This window comes from Sciurus carolinensis, chromosome 2 (genome assembly GCF_902686445.1).
Source record: "Sciurus carolinensis chromosome 2, mSciCar1.2, whole genome shotgun sequence".
Lineage (NCBI taxonomy): Eukaryota > Metazoa > Chordata > Mammalia > Rodentia > Sciuridae > Sciurus > Sciurus carolinensis.
Window position 1 is genome coordinate 175,496,028 of NC_062214.1, and position 19,870 is coordinate 175,515,897.

General features: G+C 37.8%; 1 protein-coding gene across 1 annotated transcript in view; it reads right to left on the reverse strand.

Moving 5' to 3' along the window:
• Positions 1–19,870, reverse strand: part of Sptlc2 (serine palmitoyltransferase long chain base subunit 2) — a 106,864-nt gene that overhangs the window by 76,967 nt on the left and 10,027 nt on the right. Inside the window, exon 2 of the mRNA XM_047539405.1 lies at positions 5,508–5,702. Coding sequence (XP_047395361.1) covers positions 5,508–5,702 — 195 coding nt within the window. The remainder of the gene's footprint in view (positions 1–5,507; positions 5,703–19,870) is intronic.

Below are 19,870 nucleotides of genomic sequence, written 5' to 3' on the forward strand. Positions count from 1 at the left end.
TGAATCAAGAGAAAGTGGGATGGATGGGTTGGGGCTGGGGCTCAGTGGTAGAGAGCTTGCCTAGCATGCCTAAGGCCCTGGGTTCGATCCTCAGCACCACATAAAAATAAAATAAAGGTACTGTGTCCATCTACAACTAAAAAAAACAAAATAGAGAAAGAGAGGAGAGAGAGAGAGAGAGAGAGAGAGAGAGAGGGATAGAAAGAAGCTTAAAACAAAACAAAACACATGGGAGACATCTTCACGGCTGCTCTTGGTTGGGGCCGTCCCACATCTAAGACAGGAAGATGGTGGCCATGAAAAGATGAAGAAGTCTTTGGAGTTGATCAACTCTAGGCTCTACTTTGTTTTAAAAGGTAGAAGGTATGTGCTGGAGTACTAGCAGACTCTGAAGATGACCAGACAGGGCAAAGCAAAATTGGTCATCCTCACTAACAACTGTCCAGCTTTGAGGAAATCTGAAATAGAGTACCACGCCATGTTGGCCAAAACTGGTGTCCATCACTACAGTGGCAATAATATCAAGTTGTGCCCAGCGTGCAGAAAATACTACAGAGCGTGCACACTATCACTGATCCAGGGGTATCATTAGAAGCAAGCCAGAACAGATTAGTGAAAAGTAAAACATGCAATTTTTTTCTTTAATAAAACTTGGCAGAGTTTGTTTTAAAAACACTGTAATAAACAACCAACATGGGAGAAAACAAGCATCCGCATGCTAATGGGAATTGTCCAGTAGAAGAAGACAACTGTTCCAAGAGCTAAGTCACATCATGCTTATGGCAAACCTGGCTGTGTGTCACACAGGTGCACCTGAGAACCTGGCCAGCCATCGTGTTCTACGTCTAACAAGCTCTACTGATGACTGGATTCAAAGGTCCATCGTGTCTTTATACTTTCAGTTATTTGCTATCAAAACTTCATGACATTTTCAAAATGTTAGCGAGAACATAAAACCACAAGGTTTAGTTTAAAATCTAAGGAAACTTCAACCAGGCACCATTAGGCATGCCTGCAATCCCAGCTATGCAGCTATCTGGGAGGCTGAGGCAGGAAGATCTCCAGTTTGAGGCCAGCCTGAGCAACCAAGCACAACCCCCTTCTCAGAAAAACCAAACCAAAACAAACAAAAAGCCCCCCCCCACACACAACAAAAAAACACCAATGAAACTTCAACATGTTTTCTTAAACTGGAATTTGAAAACTGCAGAGAGTAGTCTAAAGGATTCATGAATTCTATTATTATATTTTAACTTTTTTTTTCATTTTGGTAAACATTTTTAAATTGCTTTATCAATTTAACATACCAATAGTACTCAATTTAAATTTGGAATAGCTTGGAATGTCAGAGAAGGTACCACTTTATTAAACTTTAACAGTCACAGTAATAAATAGCTCCAATTGCTATATGTAAAGAAAATCTGATTAAAACTTAAAAATTCAGCTGAGTGTAGTGCACAGGCCTGTAATCCCAGCAGCTCAGGAGGCTAAGGCAGGAGGATCATGAGTTCAAAGCCAGCCTCAGCAACAATGAGGTGCTAAGCAACTTAGTGAGACCTGTCTCTAAATAAAATACAAAATAGGGTTGAGGAGGTGGCCAGTGGTCAAGTGCCCCTGAGTTCAATACCCAGTACCATCTCCCCGCAACAAAACCTTAAAAATTCAAAAGATAAGACCTCACTTGGGGGAAAAAAAAAAAAAAAAAAAAAAAAAACTACACTGTTGTTTTGACCAAAAATCCCAACAGGTGATGGGGAAACTCCTGTAAACCTCATCTTGGAACTAGTATAAAAGGATGAAGTGCTAAATGCACAAAAAAACTTTTTAAAGTTTTATTGGGCATAGCTTCTTGCAAAGAAAAACCCCCAGAGTAAATTTAAAAAGATGAGTAAATAAAAGAGATTCCATATGATGGACTATTATTCAGCAACAAAAAAGAATTAGGTAATAGTACCTGCTACAATATGGATAAACCTCAAAAACACAATGTCAAGTGAAAGGAGCAGACACAGATCACACATCTTATGATCCCATTCATGTGCAGAACTAGTAAATCCGTAGAAAGTACAGTACTGGCTGCCTGCGAAGGCAGGGAGGTAAGGAAGTGGTACCTACTAATGGATACAGGTTTTCTTTTTCAGGTGATGAAAATGTTGTAAAATTAGATTGTGGTACTTACTTGTGTAGTTCTAAAAATAAACAAGAGGGCCTTTACACTATGTAAATCATGTCTCAATGAAGTGTTTTTAAAAAACATGACTGCTGGCTTGGAGATGCAACTCAGTAGTAGAGCACCTGCTAGCATGTGAGTCCCTGGGTTCAATCCCTAATACTGCCACTCCCTCAACACACACAAAGATGACAGCAATACTGGGCCCCACTTATAACACAAAGTAATGTCAACTTATGTTTTTTTAAAATGTGGAATGATTCAAAGAATTAAAGACAAGCCAATTGACCAATCTCCTAGCTTAATACTCTAGGCAACTATACTGCAAGCAGAGTTTCCTAAGATACTGCTAAAATGACAATTGTCAGAATGTTCTTACTGGGCTACTTTTTGAAGGAGATCAAGAATAAAATCCTTACTGGAACTCCTATTATTGGATTTCAATCTATTTCCTCCTTTTGTATCTTGAAAATTAAACATATCTGGATGTGGATATATAATATCCCTTCCCAGTGTCCTATCTCATCCTGTTTCTGAACATCTGATCATAAATCCTGTGGAGGCAAAATATTAGTTTTCAGTTTAATGTGGTAACCACCTACCACACTCTATTGCTTAGATTTCTAGGTATTTCCTGTCTGTATCTTAGAACATTATTATTAATTCGAGCTTTTGTTGTATTTATTAAATACACATTTCTGAACTACCAGTTTCACCTCACACAAAAATTGAGAATGTAGCTCAGCTCAGTGGTACACTGCTTGCCTAGCATGCATAAAAAAGAGAGAAACCATAAACTGGGAAAAACAACATTCTTGTCCAAAACACCACTAGTAACAGAAAATCAAGGGGAAAAGAAATTCCGAGAATTTTATGCAACTTATATAAAACAGAACAAATTCATCTTTATTAGTGTGACCATGAAATTTAGTTCTACCCCAAACACTGGCTATTCCCCTATAAATAATTAACAAAAATAAGTTGGGCTTTTTTGTAATGGAATGAGGGAGAAAATCAGGATGTGGTCAGCAAGTAAGTGGCGACATTATATTTGCATCATTAGATTTGCATTTTATGATCCCAAGAAAGCACCTCACTCCTTCCAGTTTAACAAGGAAGTTTGCCCACTTCTTTCACCATTTCTCTCCAGAATGAGAAAATAAACATGATTGATGATGAGGCTGAATGATCATTCCTTTTCCTCTAAAAGCTGAATTTTATAAGAAAATGACAGCATTTAATTAACTGCGAGTGTTATCTATCATGAAAATCCCATTGAAATAAATTTGAATAATTTAGTACAATCCTCCTTTCAACAAACTGTAGAGGCAATGTCCCCCTTTGTCCTTCATACTTCCTCTTATTCTTCCAAGAATTATTTCCTAGTTAATCCTATGCTATTCAGATTACTTTTTGTTCTACAATTCCATGTAATTCAAGCACTCTCTATTTGCATAATGGTTTTGCAAAGGTGCTAAGTTTAAAGAATCTCAAGATAATTAGAATCTACTTAATAAAATCTATACAGTCTAATTATTTTGCATAAAATGATGTACAAACAAGCAGCCTCCCATATCTAAACAGTGAATTTACCCTCAAGAGACATGAAACAAGTTCCACAGATACTGACTCATTCACAAAGTAACTCAGATGTATCCTCATTGCTTCATTCATCATGGCACTGAGCACCGGCTGTGTAAGCCCACAGTCATGCTCCCACTCAAAACAGCCCTCAACTCCTCTCTGCCTACCAACTACATTTAACATTCAAAACAATTTTTCATATATCCACAGTCCAAGTTCTCCCAAACACTACTCATATCTTTGCCTGCACTATAAACAAGATCTTAGCAACCATCCACAACCACCCATTCAGTCTAGCAGATTAGCCTATAAATGAAACACTGCCTAACCCAGTAAGTGCACAGGAAATCATAACTGAGGGATGGACAAAGTCAACACACTGTGGATACAGTGTAGGTAGATGCCCTCACAGGCAGAACAGAAGGAGAATCAAATTTAAAATTTTGTTTGGGTTTTCAATGATGAAAATCAGTTATGCTTACTGGACTGAGTTCTGCATACAGACCTTGCTCACATTCAGCATTTTTTAAAAACCACTTACCTAATGAAACTAATGAGCAGTTCAGAGCAATGAGTAAGGATGGCCAACTTGTGGTGTTGTGACTAGGAATGGGGTGCAAAATGGTTGAGAGGAGATAGGATGCCTGATCTTGAGTTCTCCCAGGAGTCAGAATTCTCAAACCATACATATACTGGTTGATTTTGTCTTCAGTGGCTGACAAGGCCCTTTGCTCTCCCACAGGGTCTCGCTATGCTACCTAGGCTGGCCTGGAACCCCTAAGTTCAAGCCATCATCCTGCCTCAGCCTCTCAAGTACCTGAGGTCAGAGGCAGGCACTCCCCACAACAGCCCTTCCTGAATTTTCCTGACATACTCTTTCCCTTCCCCTACTGGCTCCTCTCAAGTGGTGATCCACACCTTCCTCTCTCAAATACCGTTCCATAAAAGTGAGAACTCTCATAGACAATAAATAAAGCTAACAGATGAAGCCTTTCTCTACTCTGGTGGATTCCCTGGGCTTTGGAGGACAATCTCTCAGAATTCACACAACAAGAGAAAAGAGGTTTGTTTTATTTTTAGTAAAATCAGGCATTTTTTACCCTGGTTCTATTTGTTTGTTGGGAATAGGTATAAAGCTCTAAAAACACAAGAGCACACAGAGAAGTGAAGTGATGAGGTCTTCCTTCCAGAGACAACCATTACCATCTCTGTTTACCATGACCTTCATACACAAAATGGCTCGGTCACATTGTTTGAGGGTTGGTTTGTTTGGGGAAAGAAGCTGATCCAGAAACCAAACAACAATGTATAATGTGTTCAGGAGAAAACACACCACAAGGACACAAACTTTGCAGATGATTATAAACACAACATGGGATAAGTAGGAAGTGTAAGCAAAGAGAGCACGGCTTCTGGCACTTCACATTCCTGTGGCCACAAACTAGCTGTGATACTAGGCATCTTCAAACGCCCACTTCACTTGTGAATTCTAGCTTTTTAATCCATGAAATAGGGATAGTGTTGCCAATTTCATTTCATTCTTAGTGATCAAACTAAAAATATGTCAAATGCTTTGATTTCTCCATGCCTCTAATCTTATTTCCAGCTTGCTTTGTAGAATATTTTCATTTAGCTGCATTTGGAATATTTATTTTATCATGTATCCAAATTTCTAAGGAAAAAAAATCGTGTGAAAATACTAACATTTCTATAAAAGAATTCTATTTACAGAATCACAGACTCTAACAATTACCTTTTGTTCTTCTCTCTCTGTTGCATGGTGACACTTTTCAATTCTCCAGTGCCTCAGGAAATCCCGAAGATATCCAAAGAGGGTCAGTACCCCATACCCCACATATGTGAGCACAGCAACCAGCATGGGCGTTTCTTCGAAAGCTTCATTAAATGGTCTTTTATATAGTCCTCCATTTTCTGTAACATGATGAATCTAAAAGGAAAGTTAAAAATGTTTATTTCCATCATGACAAGAAAAAGATTTCTACTTAAAATTTGAGTCCTCAGAGATTCACAGAATTGCACCTTGAAAACTATATAGTCTAATGACACACTAAGATCTAAGTACGGTGTACTTGTTTTCAGTAGAAATAATTTGTAAATCATATATACTTCGCATGAAGAGTTAAAAAAAATAGTGAAAAGAGCTAACAATGGCTTACACTGAATTTTTGTCATAATTTGGTTTTCTGAAAGATTCTAAAATGCTATGATTAAAGAAACATAATTTTCTTTGTTCTCATAAAGAAAAGAAAATAAAGAGAAAGCCTATTCTGAAAAATACTGTATTAGTTTACCAATGACATGACTAAAAGTTCCAAAGTAAATTAAGTTTTACAAACATAAAGTATTTGTAGATGTTTTACTACTATACATAGTATTCCATAGTATTCCATAGTATTCCAAATAACTATCAGCGCTAAGCCACCGTGCAAACTCATGGTTCATATGAACTTTTGTAAGTGGTTACACAAATAAGCTATACACAAAACCAAAATGCTTATATAAGTGTGGTCCAACACTGTATAGAAGTAGAAAGAGAGCCACTTGCAGTGGCAAGGCCTACTATTCCAGCTCTTTGGAACTTCAATCTTAATTTTGCAACAACTGTCTTCAGTAAAAATGACCAATCAAAAATCATTAGGAGCAGGCTGGGGTTATAGTTCAGTTGGTAAAGTGCTTGCTTTGCAAGCACCCTGGGTTCAATCCCCAGCACCGCCAAAAAAAAAAAAAAAAAATCATTAGGCGCAAGACAGGTTTGGTAGGTAGTACCCACTGCTAATCCCAGCGACTTGGGAAGCTGAGGCAGGAGGATGGCCAGCCTCAGTAACTTAGCAAGACTTGTCTCAAAATAAAAAATAAAAAGGACTATGGATGCTGCTCTGGTAAAGCACCTCTGGTTCAATCCCCAGTACCATAAAGAAAAAAAAATTAGGAACATATTGTCCATTAAACATTATACTAATTATGAAAGACTCCAAGGAATAAAATATAATTATGAAATAATCGAGTTGATTTTCACATATTAATACATATCAAGGCACTACAGAGGAAAAAAAGAGAGACTTTAGAATATCATATCCTAGTAATGGGGCTGGGGAGATAGCTCAGTTGGTAGAGTGCTTGCCTTGCAAGCACAAAGCCCTGGGTTCAATCCCCAGCACCGCAAAAAAAAAAAAAAGGAAAAAAAAAAAAAAGATGCTGCATATCCTAGTAATGTTAGTTTTGGAAAGCTGCCAAAATGCTACCAGTTGTAAGAGTTTGAAAAAAGAGAGTTGTACTTGACAAAGGAAAAGCATTCAGACAGGCATGGCAGATGGAATCTAGAAATGCTGATTCAATTTGATGGTCTAAGTAAAAGAACTTCTGAGAACTATTTATAAAATTGATTTAGGTATTCAGTAATCTTTTCCCCAAAAGCCTGAAAGTTTGTATCAATATTTAATACTTAAAAGTTCGTACAGGAATGAGGTTGTAATATGTTTAGAAAAGAATTGCTAGAAATGAAGTCATATCTAAAGATAGGCATGTGCCTGTAGTCCCAGCTACTTGGGAGGCTGAGGCTTACATATATCATTAAAATGCCAGGAGAGTTATAGTGCTCCACAGTCTAACCAACGTGCTGCCAATTTACATGTTGGGAATGCAGTGGGTGGATTTCTTAAAAAGATATCTGTCTTTATTTCAGATACAACCAGAACAGCAGGACTAATAAATTCATACTGTAGGTTGGACTATCTAGGAAGCAGTCAGTTAAACTAGTAGTTTTTCTGTTTTCTTAAAGTACTCTACCAGTGACCTGCACCCCAAGTCCATTAGTTTGCTTTTAAATACTGCATTGTTCTCTTGAAGTCTTACTTAAAATTGTTTTTAAAGAACTAAGGTTCAACTACAAACTGACTTGGAATGTGGCTTAAGTGAAAACATCAGTGAACCTGACCATGAACCTGATCATGAACATGGCCAGAATGGACGGCCCAACGGAGGTGCAAACCTCTCACAGGTGAAAAGTCTTAAAATTCAGGAAGAACAAAATTATTTGTTCTGTAAGTGCCAATGTTAAATTTTACCTCTCACATGATTCAAAATAAGGGTCTCACAATCTCACATATATATAATAATTCATGAGGGAAAGCACCAAGCCTGTTTTTGTTCATTAATGCACCCAAAGCATCCAGAATAGTATTTATAGTTAGCAAAGAGTTAACACATGCTTAATAAACTTCCTGTTATTACTGTTACAGAAAGTGACACCTCATAGGAGTGTAGTAAATATTCCTTAAATGAATGAAAAGATGTACTATGCTCTTTGTTCTTCAAAACAAGCACCCTGGCAAAGAAGGGACTAAGTTACAATGATCACACAATTAATAGGAAGGCATTTCTAAAACACAGATCTGATGCCTTTTAGTCTCAAGTGTACTGTCAATGAAATTAGGCTGACTCTAAACAAAACATGAGCTACAAACTCTTACATGGTATTTCAAATTCTGATTTACCAGGTCTCTTAAATCCTTTTATACTGTCAAAAAGGTAATCAAGAAAATACTAGCAAATCACTGCCTCCAGGTTAGAGAAACAGGATGCTCATGGTAAACAGACAAGAATGTGGTATTATGTTTCTATTATATAACACAAGGGAATTTAAGAAGTCCAATGGGGCTGGGGAGATAGCTCAGTTGGTAGAGTGCTTGCCTTGCAAGCACAAGGCCCTGGGTTCAATCCCTGGCACCGCAAAAAAAAAAAAGAAAGAAAAGAGATTAGTTAAGAAGTCCAATAAATGCCAAGATATGATTGTTTGAACAGTAATTTTATGATCAAGAAAATGGGAAAGAAAATAAAAAGATGAAGGAAGAAACTTTCTAAGTCAACATTACAAACAAGCACAAGACCATAAAACACATTACAGGACAAGGGAGCAAAGAAAAATCAGACTATTTCATCCACATGCCTATAGTCTGTTGACGTGTTTACTAAGAAGCTGAAAAGTCACTCCTGAGCAAAGCAATAATGGAAAATATAAGCAACAGATCAACAGTAATATATATATATATATGCCCTAAAATAGTCTGGAAGGAGACACAAGGAATTGGAGTAGAAAAGTGGGATGGGGGAAGAAAGGATATTTCTCACAATCTTCTAAACCAGTTTTATTTTTCCTTTTTTACAATAACTACATATTACTGAGTTTTCACTTTTTACTTTCAAAACATATATACTGCTTTGCTACTGATTTTGTTCACTATTTGGACTACAACAGAGTTAAAATCAGAACATGCCTATTGTCATAACATCTCATTACCTGCAGCCTCCAGTGAGTCCTCATCTACTTGTTAGTTCTCAAATACACCTTACACGCTGATGAACACATACAAATAAACGCTGAAATCCCAAATTTCTTTCCAGAACTCCTCATTTACATTCTTACCTGCCTCCTATACAGCTTTGAGATCCCATGGGCACTGGAAACCCAACAAATCTAAAGCTGAACAACTTATTTCACCATCCTAACCCTTCCCTAAGTTGAAACGTGATCCTCCCTCATGTTACCTATTTTGGTCAACAGCATCACCATCCAGTCTGACCGCTATCCCAAGCTTGGAATCATCTTTAGCTCCACCTTATTTTCTACTTCCACTTAGAACTAGTAATGAATTTTTGTGCCTTAGTTCAAGATCACCTTGTTTGACACCAGGGAATTTTTATTGTTGTTGTTTTATTTCTCTTTCCTTCTCTTCCCCCTACTCCACAATCATACTTGTGATTGAACCCAGGGGCACTCTACCATCAAACTACATCCTAGCTCTTTTTAAAAAAAATTAAGACAGGGTCTTGCTAAATTGCCCAAGCTTGTATTGAACATGTGATCTTCCTGCCTCAGTCTCCTAAGTGACTGTGGTTACACATATATGATGCCACTTCAGGTTCTGGCACCAGGGAATTCTGAGGAGGCTGAAAATGTATGTCGAGGCAAGTATGAAATACACAATATACATACATGTTGAAATTCATGGAATTACCCACCTCCAAAACAGACTAGCATGTTTTGCATAATAGCCTAGCATAATTAACTAGTATAATACACTCCTGAACTAAACAAACAAACAAACAAAAAACTCCAGTGCCTCTTCTTTGATAGAGTGTTACATCCTTCTCCTCACTTGGTCTTCCTGCCACCAGGACTCTCCCCCCACTCCAATGTCCTCCCCAAACAAATATGACCAAAAAACTCCCTTCTCAAAAAGCTCCACTGCCTCTACAAGATAGTCTCAGGTGTCAGCTCTAACACAGTCATGGTACCAAACTAATCTCCAGACCCCCACCCTGTGATGTCATTACTTCCTTCTTCCTGACTCCTGAATTCTTTGTTCCAGTCAACATCAAAATTCTTGCCACAGTCTTTCCAAAAAGAATCCTCCCAAAGGAGGAGCAAAAATCTTGCAAGTTGGGTACAGTGCACACCTGTAATCCCAGCAGCTAGGGAGGCTGAGACGGGAGGATCACAAGTTCAAAGTCAGTCGCAGCAACTTAGCAAGGCCCTAAGCAACTCAGTGAAACCCTGTCTCTAAATAAAATATAAAAAAGGGCAGGGGATGTGGCTCAGTGGGTTCAATCCCCAGTACAAAAAAAAAAAAAAAAAAAAAATCTTTCAAGCGTGATAAGTCCATAAATAATGTCCAATACTCAAAAGTCAAGAAGCAGTAATATGTTATTTACAAAGTGGAAGCAATGCCAAGAGATAATGCTAAAACTGAACATGAACATCAGTGCCTCTGAATACGAAGAAAAGGGGTAGAAGAGAGCAGGGGACTGTAATGTATTTCTTAACAAGCTGTGTGGAGTTATCAGATGCTTAGTCATGTGATAAAGGTGAGGTAAACAGATGCCACATACTCTCACTTGCTTCAGTAAAAAATAATCTCTCTCTCATGTGTATGTGTGTGTCTGTGTGTGGAAGAGGAAGGGAGAGAGTGCATTTTCTTTCTGAACCTGTGAATCAGTTGCAGGTACAATTTCTCTTCCATCTAATACTTCAGTGTGTATTCAGTGTGTTTGTTTGGAGATTCTAGCAGAAGAACGCAGCTACTCATATACTCTTGACCAAAGAATGGTTCTCCTCTATCAGGGAAGGCCCTCCTCTTCAACCGAGTGTGAAGCTTCAGAAGGGACACAATGGAGCCATGAGGAAGGAAGGGGACACCTGTCTAGCCAGCTAGATCAGCCAAATCAACTCTGGTGATCAATATGGGGTGACAGATGTCAAAGCCAGATCGCCCTCACATCCTTCGGTGTGTATTTCTTAAAAACAAGAACATTCTTAGCTGTACTCAGTGCACACTCCTGTAATTCCATTAACACAGGAGGCCAAATTATGCAATTCAGCAAGACCCTCTCTCAAAATGAAAACTAATTTTGAAGTTAGGCACAGTGGCATAACACCTGTAATCTCAGTGGCTTGTGAGGCTGAGGCAGGAGTACTGTAAGTTCAAACCCAGCCTCAACAATAGTGTGGCTGTAGGTAACTTAGCGAGATCCTGTCTCAAAATAAAACATTAAAACAAAACAGAACAAAACAAAACAAAACAAAAAAAGGCTGGAGATTTGGCTCAGTGGTTAAGAGTCCCTGGGTTCAATCCCTGGTAACTGCCCTGCAAATTGAAGACTCAATTCCCCAGTACTGCTGCTCAAAATAAAACAAAAAATGGGGGAAGGGGGCTTTTTCTCACTATAGCATAATTACCCAAAGTAAGGAAATTGATACATGCTAATATAAAGTCAAAAACCTTACTGAGTTTGCCAATTGTCCTTATGGAGCTTTAGAGTAAAAGAAAATCTTACATAATGTTGCACTGTCTCTTTACTGTGGGGAATAACAAGCTTTAATTACACTGTAAAATGACTTAGAAGGAATGATTCTGAATAAAGGTTCCAAGAATACCATGAAAGGACACAGAGTAACTATGTAATGATGCAATAATGTCAAAGTAATTATTGGGGAAACAAAAGCATACATTTCTGATACAATTACAAAATCATATAAGCATGATTTTTCTTAAGCAAATGAACACATTCCAGGTGACTGCTAAGATGAAAGAACCTGTTCAACTGCTGGATGGTTTGGAACATTATTTTAAAAACAATGTCCAATATGAACCATTCATTATTCTCTACCAAAGAACTGTTATCATGTCTTTAGCATTAAATGAACCCCATTCACCTCCAAATGCTATATTCTCTTGTTCCTTAAAATCAGTTCTGCTGAAAACTGTCTTCTCTTGGAATTTTACTGAAATGTTCAAGCCTCTCCCTACTGCATACCACACATACTAGAGAGAATAGTTTGGAGCTTTGTGCAGATCACACAAGCTATGCCACGCTCTGAACCGATGTTTCCAGAAGTGTCCTCTCTTTTCAGCAAATTTTGAAAATCAGGGAGCTCACATTTTTTCTTGCATTCAGGATAACTTTCCTGGTTTTTTTTTTTTTTTTTTTTGGTCAATATGTAGCTCTTGTGGACTGGACAGGAAAGTGCTTTCAAAACTAGCTGCAGAACACGTTTGACATGACCATTTTCCTGCTGACAACCTCAAAACAGAGAATGGAGGAACATGTCAGTTGAGGGGCATCCTGTGCATACTGGGCACTGACGTCCACAGGGCAGTTACTGCCCTAACTTGCCACCTAAGCCTCCTCTGTAGCATTTTCCCATAACAGACAGATGCAGATGCTTCCCGGAACAGACAGATCTGTGACAGATGCAGTCAGGAAGCTGGAGTGCAGTCCTGCCACCAGCTCTGCCTCTTCATCTGAGCCCTTGCCCCTCTGACATGTCCCGAGCCCTTAACATCATCTCCTCCAGTTTGTCTCCTCCACGAGACTGCATGTGAAAAGAAGCCCAATGTGCACCCATTTCCCTTCTCTGGGAACACTCCTTGCCATGCAGGGTGGGGGCCCTGACAGTCACATCTGTGCTTTGTGACCATAGTTTCTTGGTCATACTGATTAGCACTAAACACCTTTGCCAAAATGAACCCACCAACCCTCTCTCATGGGGATTTAATTTCAGTGTGGAGAGTTTAAAAGGTCAGTGGACCACTAACGCCTGGGAGAAAAGTTCATGAACTCCTGAGGTTGAGGCCTGACAGCCTGCTAGTTTCTACCTTTCTGAAACTCATTCATCAATTCTTCCCCAACTTCCCACCTTCTTTTGTGTATATATCATCCTTTCAACAAGCCACTTTTTGCTTAGGTTTGCTAGCGTTTGTTTCAATTACTCTCAACTGAATATGTTAACAGATACAGACGCTATTCTCAGAAATTCTTAGAATTTATTTTTTACAAATGGCTTTTGGTGTTAGATGTAAAAAAATCTTTGCCTAACTCAAGTTCACAAAAATTATCTTCATGTTTTTTCTAAAAGTCTTATAATTTTGTGTTTTACACATAAGCCTAAGATCTATTCGAGTTAAATTTTTAAATCAGCTATAAAGTATGTACTGAGGTTCATTTTCTTCCCCATAAAATGTTTAAGTTCTGTGTGTTGAAAAGACCATTTTTGCTCCATTTAATGTCCACTGTATCTTTGTAAAAACTTTGTGCACAGTTTTTGGATATTTATGAGGTTAGCATAACCTCTAAACTCTATGGCTTCAAGACATTTTTTAAAGATGGTTTCCAACTTTGTCAATTTTGTTCATTTGGAATATTGTTTATTATCTAGGATAAGGATCACCTGGTTTAAAATTATAAGTAGGTATTTCTCTATATTGAGGGAAATCAGAGAGTGTGTGTGTGTGTGTGTGTGTGTATGCACGAGCATGCATTCACACACGTATGTGGGGTAGACATGCTAGGCAATCACTTGACCATGAGTTACATCCCTAGCCCTTTTTGTTTTGTTTTGTTTTTTATTTTGAAACAGAGTCTCACTAAGTTGCCCAGGCTAGCCTTGAACTTGTTATCTTCCTGCCTCAGCCTAAGTAACTGGGGTTACATATAGGTTATAGGCTGTACCCTATAGGGACATCAGATCTTGACTGCCAGCTATAATTGACCATTTGCCAAGTTCTTGTTAATACATATGAAGATAGAAACCCCCCAAGACCACAAATACAAACTCAATATTTGTATGCTAACTTTGGAGGCTCTTTTATCTTATTTTTTAAAAATATTTTTAGTTGTAGATGGGCACAATACCTTTATTCTATTTATTTTCATGCGGTGCTGAGGATCGAACCTAGTCTCACATGCTAGGCAAGCTCTCTACCACTGAACCACAACCCCAGCCCTGGAGGCTCTTTTATAATAAAGAAAATCACAAAGTAAAGGGAAACAATTGACTCTTTTAATACAAGGTTTCAGGAAAATTTGACAATTTAGGGGAAAAATCTAGTTAGAGCTTTTCTTTGTAACATACAGCAGCGACTGCTAACTGGCCCCCAGTATATATTCTCCCACTTTTATTTAGTAGTTAAATCTCTGAGTTTTAGGCAGCACATACACACCCAGCTACAGTCTACATTTCCCAGTCTGTTTTACAGACAGAGATAGTCATATGATGAAATTCTGCTCAGGAGGAAGTGAACAGAAGGGATGTGTACCACTGCTACTTTATATCCTTTAAAGCAGAAGAGATTTTCCCTTCATTTCTCTTTCTTTCTTTTTGGGGCCTAGAATGTAGATGTGGTTGCTGATGCAGATGCCAATGAACACCACTTTAAAAGAAGACAGAACAACAAGGAAGACTCTAGGTCCCTGATAACCTATCCACTCAGAACTGTTCATTTACCTTCAGACTTTCATCAAAAAGAAAGAAATAGTTTCTGTCAGGTACAGTGGTACACACCTGTAATCCCAGTGACTTGGGAGGCTGGACAGGAAGATCATAAGTTTGAGGACAGCCTCAGCAATTAGCAAGGCCCTAAGCAATTAGCAAGACCCTTCTCAAAAAAAGGGGCTGAAACAAAAAAAGAAAAGAAAAAAAAAGAAAGATAAATCATTTCTATCTTGTCTGGACAACTTTTTTTTTTTTTTTTAAATATATGTTACATTTGTAGCAACAAAAAGAAAACCAAAAAATGATAATGAGTCTTCTGCTTCCAGGTTGGTTAATAAGGAGAGACAAGCCATCACTTTCACAGTAACAACTAGATAAAATGATAGATTTTCAAAATAAGAAATAGTTTTAAAGACATTGAAGAGTTATCTTCAATGCAAAGCACTGAACTAAATGAACTAAAATTTCAGACAGAAAGGACAGCCTTTTCTAGGGGAGCCACATTGCCAGCCACTGTCTCTCACTATGGTACTTGCAGAATTTGAGCAAGGGCAGATGAACATGGGGTACGTTCTATGCAGAACTCTACCAAGAGGGAGAGAACACAGCAGAGCTTATGACAACTGTTGAGCTGGCACAACAGACTGAATTCCTGAAGAACCCCAAATACGTGGCCAGTTTTTTGCATAAGACATAAATGCTAAAGAGCCTGGAGGTCTTGACTTGAAAGGGCATTTGAAGTTAAGGACTATCTTAGAGTGCTTAGCAGGTAAAACCTGTAACAAGTCACAATAGGTCCTACACTTGACCTTCAGACCTGCCTGACCCAGCTGTCCAGATAGAGGTGCTTTGCCCCTTGCCATATCTGCCTCAGTTAAAGGTGGAAGTAAACTTGACTTTAGCCTATGAGGGTCTTTCACAGACACTGTCCAGCAAAAAGTCAAAAGACTTCTGCTTTCCTAGAGGGAGGACTAGGATTGAAGGACAGGAGACAGAGGCACTGGGCACAGTAGTCTACAGGTTCCCTTCATTACTTCAGCACTCCTACACTTAGGAAATCTCTCACAACTTGATCTTCCCCTCCTTTAATTTCAGATACCCAGGTGTGAAGCTTCCTCATGTATATTTTAACATTTTCAAAACTGCAAAAATAATTTTCCAATATCAAAGCTTCTAGGAACTCAGGGCCCTATTCTACCAAGAAACTCAAAATTGTCATAGTTACTTCATTTTTTTCACTCATCCTACAAATATTTAATTTCTATCTATATTTCAAGAACAGTACTCAGTATCTGATGATACAAATAAACAATAATCCTTAAATATTAACATGATTTTTGAGATAAAAGAATAAGTTGCCAGATGAAGTAGTACACACCTTTAATCCTAGGTGCTTGGGAGGCTGAAGCAGGAGGACTGCAAATTCAAGGTTAGCCTGGGCAACTTACAAAGATCCCGTGGGCTCAATCCCCAGTACCATTTTAAAAAAAGAGAGATTTCAATATCAATGTGGTTCTTCACATTTTTTTATTTATCTTTTTTTTTTTAAGGCATATTCCTGAGATTTGCTATGAATCAGATTTTCCTTTATTTTAGAGGTACTTCAGCTTAACCAATTTTGTGCTATTGTTTTAGATATGGAACACCTATAAAAACTGAAATTGAGTAACAGATGTGCTACTTGCAATAACTTTAAAATAATGTTTGAAATTTATCATATTCACAGAATTGAAAACTTGGGACTTAGTGGGTTAATCTGGTTGTTTTAAATCATTAGTAGCTTAATATTAGAATTGTACTTTACACTCATCTGTCAGTTTATTTTTGCTTCTCAATGAGGTATCTTTGCTATTCATATTATTAGGTACACATGTATTGAGATAAATAGTTGTATAAGTTTCCTCTGCTTGAGAAATTGTTTTCTGCTAAGAAAATGTCTGTTTTTAGGAAATGAGGTTTAACACCAACAAATTTAGCTGTGCTGGAAATAACCTGCTTCTCTGCTTATATAAAAGCCAAACTTACAAAGGAAGCAATCAGAAATTACCCTGTATGCAGCAGGTAGATTATTAGTCTAACCAGTGATCACAGCCTGGTTTCTCAGCCCTGCTTTAGGCTTTTCAAATTAAAGTGACAAAAGAGAGGTGTGACTACAAATCCTTGCCAACAGGTTTCCTTTCCTTTGTCACACCTGCCTAGGTTGCACAGATTAAACCCTTGGTAAGACAGTGGGGTGGGAGGCTACAGAAGTCACTCCTGGCCCTTGCTGGTCATTAAAAAGAGCTTGATACCCAGCACAACAGTTAACAAAATAAAAGTATTATATCCATCCACAACTTAAAAAAAAAAAGAGCTAATGTGGAGGTGAGGAGGTATTCCAGGGTGTATTTCCAGACTATCAAAACCTTCAATGGCCTCTTCCTACTCTCTCACAAGCTGTCACTAGTAAGGAAATTTAGATATCCCCTGTTGTTTAACCACCTAAAAACCTGAAACACTAAAAATTAAACTCTGAGTTTCTTTAATGGCATATATACCACCACCGTCCATTTCCTGTATATTTCTGTAACATTTTAGGGAGCTAGATTTGTCAGTGAGTTCATATGAAATATCATACTGATTAATTTAAAAGTTAGATATAAACATATATATACATATATGTACACATATATACACACACTCAACCCTTAGCTTCATCAAAATGTAACAATTAGCTGGGTATGGTGATGCACACATGTAATCCCACTGGTTCAGGAGGCTGCGGCAGGAGGACTCCAAGTTTGAGGTCAGCCTCAGCAACTATGGACCTAAGTAACCAAGTGAGACTATCTCAAAAAAAAAAAAAAAAAAAATAGGGGGGGGTTGGAATTTGGATCAGTGGTTAAGCACCCCTGAGTTCAATTCCCAGTACCCCACCAAAAAAAAAAAAAAAAAAAAAAAAAACTACAACTCAATAATTAGCTTATTGCTTTAGAGGTCATTAAGCTTTGGATATGAGGTATCTCCCAAAAGCTGGTGTTAGGCCATGCAGGAATGTTCAGATGAAATGATTGGATTATGAGACTTGTAATCTCATCAGTGGATTAATCCATTTGATGGATTAACTATTTGAATGGACTACTGGGTGGTAACTATAGGCAGGTGGGGCATGGCTGGAGGAAGTAGGTCACTGTGGGTGTGATCTTGGACTGATTTTGTCACTGGCATCTCTCTTACCCTCTGCTTCCTAGCTGCCATGAACTGACAGCTGTCGAGCAATGGGGTTGGCTAACAGTAGACTGAACCTCTGAAACCATGAGCCCCAGTTAAACTTTTCCTCCTTTAAATTCTTGTGAAGCATTTTGGTCACAGTGATGAAAAGCTGACTAACTCAGATTTTTTTTCCCATTTAAAAAAACACTCAGGTTATCATACATTCATCATTCACTCAAGTAATATTTAATGAAACCTTAGTATGAGCTAGGCATGATCTGAGCACTAAAGGATACAGCAGCTATGCTCCAGGGCAGAGGCAGACAGTAAATAAGCAAATAGATATACCATATCACACTAGGCAGCTGGCAGTTTTAGGTGCTACAAAAAGAAAAAAAAAAAAAGAATTGGGGAAAGAGAGCATTTCAGACAGGGTTGTTAGGGACCACTTCTGAAGGAAGTTAAGGTGTGCCAGAGATTGTCATGAAGTAGGGAAAAGAACTAAGGAAAACAGTTTTCCTGGCTATAGTAACTGAGAGGACAAACCCCTGAGGCAGGTGTGCTTGCTTGGCTGCAGTAAGTGACCTGGCAGGACATGAAGTTAGAAAGGTACAAGAAAGTCAGGTCACACAGACCTTCTAAGCCCTGTGGAAACTTGGTATTTTGTTATCAGTGATCAGAAGCCATTCACAATAGTGTCATGGTCTGACTTACATTTAAGTTCTTAATCCATCCATGAAGTCTACCCTGGGGAAATGCTATTTCTCTTTTCCCCTAGAGGCATAACTCTAATTTGGAGTTTATCGTTCCCAGGTATTTTAAAACACTTTTACTATGTAAATACCTAGCTGCAAACAGTATAAGCACCTAAATACTTCATTTCTTTTATTATTCCTGAATAATATTAATTCCCTTGAATGGATACATCTTATTTTCTGTATATTTTACTCAGTTGATGAACATTTGAATTGCTTCTACTATTTGATTACTATGAGTAACGCTGATAGGAACATTCACGTACACGTTTTTGTGAGAACACGTACTTCATTTCTCTTGGGAGATTTGCTGAGTCATAAGGTAAGTCTGTGTTTAACATTTTAGAAACTCTTTCTAATGTGGCTGCATAATTTTATAACTCCACCAGCATTTTATGAGGGTTCAACTTCTCTACATCTTCACGAATTTGTTAGGCCTGCCTTTTTTTCCTTTCTTTTACTTTGCAGTGCTGGGAATTAAACCTAAGGTTTCTCACATGCTAGGCAAGAACTCTGCCACTGATTTACATCCCTATCCCTAAATCTGTCTTTGTGAAGTGGTATATCATTGTGGTTTTGATTTGCCTTTCTATAATGATGTTTCATGAGCTTATTGATCATTTGTGTATCTTCCTTAGAGAAATGTCTTTTCAAACTTTTTGCCCATCTTTTAATTGAATTATATTTTTACTGTCAAGTTATAAGAGCACTTTATATGTTGTAGATATTAAGTCTTTAACCACTGAACTGCGACCTTGGCACACTTTTTTTTTTTTTTTTTTTGAGGCAGTGGGTTCAAATTAGTTCTTCTGCACATGGACATCCAGTAATTCCTGTATCATTTTTTAAATAGACCATTTTTTCCTTCCTTGAATTATAAATGCAAATAAAAAATCATTATAGATCTTTATTTCTGGACTAAAAATTCTCTTCTGTTGTTCTGTTCCATCTGTCTTTGTGCTAGGATCACATTATTTTGATCACTGTGGTCTTACAGTGAATTTTGCAGTTGAGGAATGGGTTCTCCACTTGTATTCTTTCTTTTCAAGATTTTATCTCTTCCTAGTCTCTCATATTTCCATATGAATTTTAGGATTAGTTTGTGAATATCACCAAAAAAATCAGTTGGGATTTTGAATCTGTAGGTCAGTTTGAAGAGTTCTTCCATTGCAATGACTTTTTAATCCATGAATATCAAAAATCTTTTCATTTATTTAGATCTTCCTTAATTTCAACAATGTTTTATAGTTTGCACTGTAGAAGTCTTGCACTTTGTGTGTGTGTGAAAGAGAAACAGAGAGAGATGGTGGAGATTGAACACAATAAGTTATATCCCCAGCCCTTTTTCAATTTTATTTTGAGACAGGGTCTTGCTAA